At 33.2% G+C, this 7074-nt stretch overlaps 1 protein-coding gene across 1 annotated transcript in view; it reads right to left on the bottom strand.

The window, feature by feature from the left end:
- The window catches only part of THSD7B (thrombospondin type 1 domain containing 7B), a 745753-nt gene that overhangs the window by 195167 nt on the left and 543512 nt on the right, over positions 1-7074 (bottom strand). The window contains exon 15 of the mRNA XM_015596500.1: positions 5986-6164. Within this exon, the coding sequence (XP_015451986.1) occupies positions 5986-6164 (179 nt within the window). The remainder of the gene's footprint in view (positions 1-5985; positions 6165-7074) is intronic.

Raw genomic sequence — 7074 nt, 5'->3', positions numbered from 1 at the left:
GATTTTAATTGTTCTCACCATAAAAAGGAAATGATGATCACGTGACCTGAGAGATGTGTTAGATAATGCCATGGTGGTAATCACACTGCAATATATGTGTATCAAATCAACGCACTTGTACACCTTAAACTTATACAATGTTATATGTTAACAATATCTCAATAAAAAAAAAAAACCTGGAGAATTAACATGCTATTTAGAATCTCACTTTTAAATAAGTCTTAAGCAAGTTATTTTTTTAAAGAAGGTGCTATACTCCCATCAGTTCAGTTTAATTTTCTAACAAGTATCTTTAATATAACAAAATGCTGTGGTTAAATTTAGATCTATATTCTTTTAATGCCCAGAGGAGGAAAGATGCTTCCATTCTGTATTGAAAGCTTAAATGACAGGATGATTCAGGAAAGATATAAAAAGTAGGTTCTGCCAATATTTTTTTTCTAGAAAAGTACTTGAGAATTTCCACTCGAAGTACTCGATTAAGAAGACAGTTTTTCAAAATTGCAAACATAGATGATGTGATTTTCTGCTGAAGCTGATGTTATCTCATATACAATTTCGGGAGTTCAAGAGTTCAAGGCCTATGGATAATATGAGGTATAGGAGCACATTATAAGAGTTGCAAAGACAAATGTGACAAAATTTCCTTGCTTCACAATTTTACAGCTGTCTCCAGCCAATCCTGAGAACCCTGATTAGAGACAGCATTAATGACATTTGCGAAGCCAGTTTCATAGAGAACATTATGGATGTGCAGGGAACTATCGTGAATAACAACAAAAAGTGAATTTGAATATGTGCAGAGCAGCAATACACAGTATTTAAAAGACACAGTAAAATGCAAAGCAGTGGACAACAGGTATAGGAAAATTTCTTCTCGTGAATGATTTTGGCAGCTCTCAAGAAAAATGATCAAAGTTTCAAAAGATTTTAACAAAGCCTGAGGGATATTACTTTGGAATGATCAAGAGTAGGGCATGTGTGGACTCAAATGTGGGAGGAGAGGAATCTCTTGAGAAGAAAAATCTATTTTTCTTGGAGATGCCGACAGGGCAAGAACAAAAACAAAAAAAATTGCCTCTCCTCTGAGCTCTACTCAGCTCAATTAGTACAATGTCACAATCTGAGAGCTGAGCATTTGAGTTGGCACACAGGCATAAAAGATACAAATGGAAGAATAAAGGATACGAATGGAAGAACATTAGTCCTTAGGAGCCATTTCATGCTGTTTCTGAAATGAGTGTGGTGTCCCTGGGCTTTGGGATAATAATTACCATGTTGGGGAGAGGTAAAATGTTTTAGGAATATCTGCTTCTATTAAATCCTCTCACATAATCCTGAGAATGAATCACTCTACATCTCTTAATTCTATGACATATGATATTTCATACTTAAAGCAAGTTCTTACCAAATGCAACCACCCACCTACCGATGCAAGAACAGTACACCTGAATGTACTTAATCACAGAGAAGCTTGGGCTGCCTGCCATATTCATGCTCAAAAATAAGACTTGCTCCATTACAGTCTGGGGCCCTTGCCAAAGTACTAAGTCCAAAGTGAGCAGGACTGTGCCAGGAATGATTTGGACTAGGTTAGAATGCGGGGGAGTCTGGCTGGATGAAAAGAAGAGGCCAAAATTGGTTAAATCAAATTAAACCTCAAGTGTCACCATATTTTTCTGGGTAAACACACATTCGGATAAGATGACAGTTATCCTATTTCCACATCCTAATATGATGCTAGTAATTAATGAGGCAGTACTAAAAAGAGCATATGTTATCTCTCTATAAAAACCTTTTCTCAACCAAAAGCTTTCTTCTAGAAAAGAAATGTTCATGCTAAAATATATATGCATTTGGGGGGAAAAAAAAAACATTATTATCCTGCTATGAAAAATAAAATGCATTATAATTATTATTTCCAAATTTAAGCTACTTCTCTTTGGGGAGAAGATACACCTTTAAGGTAACAACTGTTTCCAGAGAACACACATATTTAATTGGTATCCTTTCATTCACCTGCAAACAACCAAAACTTTTTCAAAAATGTATTTTAATAGATAGCATGCATTTTAAAAAAGTATAGGTAATGAATCAGTGTAAGATTTTTATTCAAAGACGCTGTGAACATAAGATTTGCAACATGTAAACAAAATGTAATTTCCTGAAACTCTTTTGCCTTCAGTTGCACGAAGATTTCATAAAAGAAAATGTAAATCCAATGGTAGTTTAATGCCCCTATATTTAACCTTCTATTAAGCAGAATTCCAAAAGACAAAAATATAGCAAGAATATACAGTACAACTGCACTTAGATCCACCCAACATATTACCGATTGTAAAATATTAAAGTATATTATGCATTTTATTATGCACAGCAGCATCAAGGGCATCAGCCAACTGATCTGATAATCCATTCAATTATTTAGAAGTTTTCCACTTAGATAAGAGCTTTGAATAAGCTTCATGCTTGAGCTATTTAGCATCACAAATATACTTTGCAGAAAAGTTACTCAAGTATTGCTGTCATTTGGTACCTCTAGATAAAGAGCTAACATGTTGATAGGTTTGGGTTTAAAAGGCAGGCTTTTTATCAGAGGTTATAAATATTGATTCCACTAACAGATTCAGAATAGTCTATGAACTTATATACATTACATAATACTAGCCTTTCCATTTCTATCACTGAGTTAGATTTCAGTGCAGATATAAACACCCAGGATTTTTCTAGCAAGTCTGGAAAGACTCTGGGCAACAATAATTTGGATGTTCTTATTTCTTTCCTCTAGAAGAGCTTATGTTTTTGAGGATTCAAAAGAAAAAAATCACAGTGTAAGAAACCAGAGTTCTATTATCTTTTGTCTTTCTATGGAACTAGCCACCGACTCATCCAGAGAAAACCCTTCTTTTTCAAATAAAGCTTCCAATGAATATAATTTGACAGTCCACAAGACAGAGTACTAGGATCTGGAATGAGTTACAAAAGTCGGAAGACAGCCCTTACCCTCAAAAAAGATCTCATGTTCTAAAGAAAAGTGAAGAAGAATGGATAAGCATATGCAGGTATACTGACATTTACATAGACATATGCATAATAGGCAATACACACACGAGAAAGTTCAATATGTTTTTACGAACAGTCCATTAGGCTCAATCTGACATTGAATTTTCCTCATGCACAGGTACTAAAGATATATCTCTTTTACTGCTATAATTTGAGTACAATTTTTAAAGCTCTTACTTATGGTGAATGGATGATAGAGTATTAATCTGGTTCCAAATATAGGAAAATAAATCCGAACCTAAAAACCAATTGGAAAGAAGACAAATATCCTAAATCCAGTAGTAAAATTGAACTTTACAAAAGAGCCTCAAGTGGGTATACCTCTAACTAGACCATATTTCCAGCTTAGAGAAACGAATAGCAGTCTCTCCTAAAGAAGAATCACCATAAATAATAGAAGCTTGGAGATATTTCCTAAATAATGAAAATTCCTGACAATTCAATTTATTTTAAAATGAATTAAAAGAATACAGATAACTTCAAAAAATTCTATATATAACACAACACACACACTAAGGATATTCTACCGTATATAAGAGCAAATACGTAATGAAGTCACCACAGATATAAATATATTTAAAGGTATATATGTACTTGTTTTAGAAAAGGAATTGCTCTGAGGAGGATTTCTTTTAAATTTAGGATTTATCACAATAGTATCATCCCTGCCATTCATAAACTTACAAGTGAGAGGCAGGGCTTATTATTTATTGCTGTGATCAATTAACTGATGTTAAAATATAAAGTATGAATTGGGTTGAAGTTTTATTACTCAAATTTAATTAAACCATATTCATGCTTAATTATCTGAAACCTCTATAACATGCATAGATATCTGAAACCTCTTTATATCAGAATACAAGCCATACTAAATTCAATTTCTAATCATTAAATCTCAGGATTCATTTCTGAGCATCACAAGAAATGTCTTTGGAATGCTACAATTCCCTTCTTGAACTCAAAATTAGAAACATCTGCAAACAGGCCTACCCCTCACTTAATTTTCATTTATGCAATTTATCGAAATTATTGTTGAACTTTGGGTTAATTTTTAGCATGCATGCACTACTTCTTATGGTTAAAATTTTATACGTAAATTAAATGTTTAGAACAAGTTTCCTTTAAGTTACAACAGGCTTACATTTATCTCACTCATACTCTCAAATTTGATAGACACGTGTCTGTACATTTGCCTTTGAAACTGAGAATATAGTCTTGAAATCTATGCTCAAAGTCCTTTTATTCCTTTGATAATACCCTAGTTCATGAAATTAACATATTAAAATTAGTGTTTAATACCAGTGTTATTAAGACTTAGCTTTCATTAATGCCTTTGAAGAAGATATGAGAAATATCATACATTATTTATAAATATAAATGCTTGTAGTTATTTTTTATTTTAAATGCCTAGAAAATCCCCTGGGGATGGTCAAATGGTCTTCATACAGAGTATTCACTTGAAAGTCTTTCTCCTGACCATAAAACCTATATTATGCCTTTCTTTGTACTGAAGTAAAGCTTACCATCTCAGATTATCTCTGCTCTGATTATCATTCTATTTTCATTAATCACATCCCTTCATTAACCTGCCCTTCACCAAACTACTGTGTATGTGGATCTTTCTGGCAAACTTTACGTTGCTTTTACGATCCTCTGCCTTGTGTTCCCTAAAATTTTACATCTGCTTTAAGGGAAGAAACTATCGTCATTACCACACAACCTTAAAATACAAGAATAGCATTAACACTCTGCCCTGTTGTAGAATTTAAATAAATATTTTTTGTTAGAATAAGTTTTTGTTTTCAGTGAGTTATGTGCCTTTTGTCAAAATTTAGGAGAAAACAGCTAGAGATATTGATCTTGAATTGACAAATAATATCTAAGTACAAGTAATATTAAACACGCTATTCAAACACGCTATTATTTAATTAAGAACTGATGCATAGATTTACTTTAATTAAGCAACCTGCATAGAAAGTCTAATCAAAATGGGGTTAAGAGTATATAAATAATATACTAGAATTAGTAATAGAAGCCTGTGTAGCTATTCAATTAAAATAGTTTTAGAGCATAAAGGCTCTACATATCCATATAAGACACACTTCACCTCTGTAAGAATAGCATCTTGTTCTCCACCTATTCAATTGAATTTAAACTATAGATAGATGATAGATAGATAGATAGATAGATAGATAGATAGATAGATAGATAGAGATAGAGATAGAGATATATATCCTCATCTAATAACCAGTATGCAATCATGGGACAAATTTTAGTTTATTATAATTCTTAACTAAATCTTAGACTCTGTTATATGAATAAAGTCAACTGAAATACTTGAATCAACTTTGACTGCTTAAAATAGCACTTGCATTAGACATCTGTATGGAAGGGTATCCTTCAGGGTTCCATTTATGAAAACAGCTTTGACTTTTGGGGAAACAGGAATAGAGAGAGCTCAGAAGAGACATGGAGAGCTGTGGAAACATTAGCAAGATGTGAATAAAGAAAATTAGAATAAAAAGTTAGGTGAAGGAAAAATAAAAGACCATCTTTGGAGCATATAGATGAGATGAGTGATTACATTTATGGCCATCAGGTAATCAACATTCTTCCATTATATAAACACACACTGCTTTTGTAATAGCATGATTAATCAAATTACACTTCATTAAAAATCAATTGAATTTTTGTAAACATTATTATTGCTAATAATACCATATTAACCTCAATATTTCCTAGGAGTGGCCAAGGCTTCTATTACTAATTGTATTATATTAATTTCTGCCCTATGAACCCCTCTTTTGAACTTGTGATAACATTTTATGAACTGTTTATAGCAAGATAATGACTTTGATTTCAATAAGAAATAATAAAGGGGATAATGTTTTAGCTTTTTATTTGCTGCTTCATGTACTTTACCTGATTCTTGAGATCCAGTTTAGGACATGGGCGACCTCCATTGTAAGGTTTTTCTTTTAGCCATTTGGATCGAATTCTCACTCCAATTCCACAAGATGAACTGCAAGACCCCCAACTAGACCAATCGCTTAGCTTGCAATCAAATGGGCACGGGATGGCACATTCTTCTTGAATATAACCTGAAAGAAAAAAATTCGAGAAGGGAAGAAATTCTGATTTAAAAAGTACTGATCAAATTCATTTTCTGATCCGCTATTACAGCTCAGGTTGCTCAACAATACTGCTGCAATAGCTTTGATAGTTTTCTACTCAAATAAACAGACAAAAGTTTTTAGAGAGAGATACATTTGTTTACTTCTGCATTCCAAATTTGTGCCATCTGTTTACTTTACAGGCAATCCTGGGATGGAAGGAGCAGGGAAGATGCACAGTTAGTCCTGCTTTCTGATAAGAAGAAACAAAGCCTATTCATGGCTAATGATGGTACCCTTTTCCCTCACTAGGCTTTGCGTCCTAACATTCCTGTTATTCCTATCTGGGAACAGGAAGCATAATAGAACCTATTTTTATTAGTGTCTGTGATCTGCAAAGCTTTCCCTAAGATAGATCTTGATTCTCACTTCCAGGTAGTATGAATTGGAGGTGGGAGAAAGACAGAGAATACACCACAATTAGGAAGAACAGGATATTATTGAAAGAAAAAAGCAGAGGAATAGTGAAAGGTTATGTAATGAGATGTTAGATTGGAATCAAGAGATATGGGTTGAAATACAGATACAGATGTTCTAGCTTTATTTGGTATTGCTCTTGTCATCAGCCCAGCTTTTACTACGATTTTCTCTGAATGACATCATTATTCAACTATTACCTCTACTGATCACTACCAAATATGTATTTCCAATTCCCATCTCTCTACCGAGTTCTATGCTACCTACTCATCCACTCTAATTAGATGCTCAGTTACCCCAAATTCAACATGTCTAAAACTGAGGCCATCAATTTTCTCCTAAAACATTCTAATTCTTTTGTATTCCTTAATTAATTGCAACAAATCTGACTCCTAAACTTGCCTGTATAATGTCTTCCCTT

This window comes from Pteropus alecto, unplaced genomic scaffold (genome assembly GCF_000325575.1).
Source record: "Pteropus alecto unplaced genomic scaffold, ASM32557v1 scaffold3, whole genome shotgun sequence".
NCBI classification, from domain to species: Eukaryota; Metazoa; Chordata; class Mammalia; order Chiroptera; family Pteropodidae; genus Pteropus; species Pteropus alecto.
Note: the sequence above shows the minus strand (reverse complement) of the source record. Positions and strands in the feature narration are given on the sequence as shown.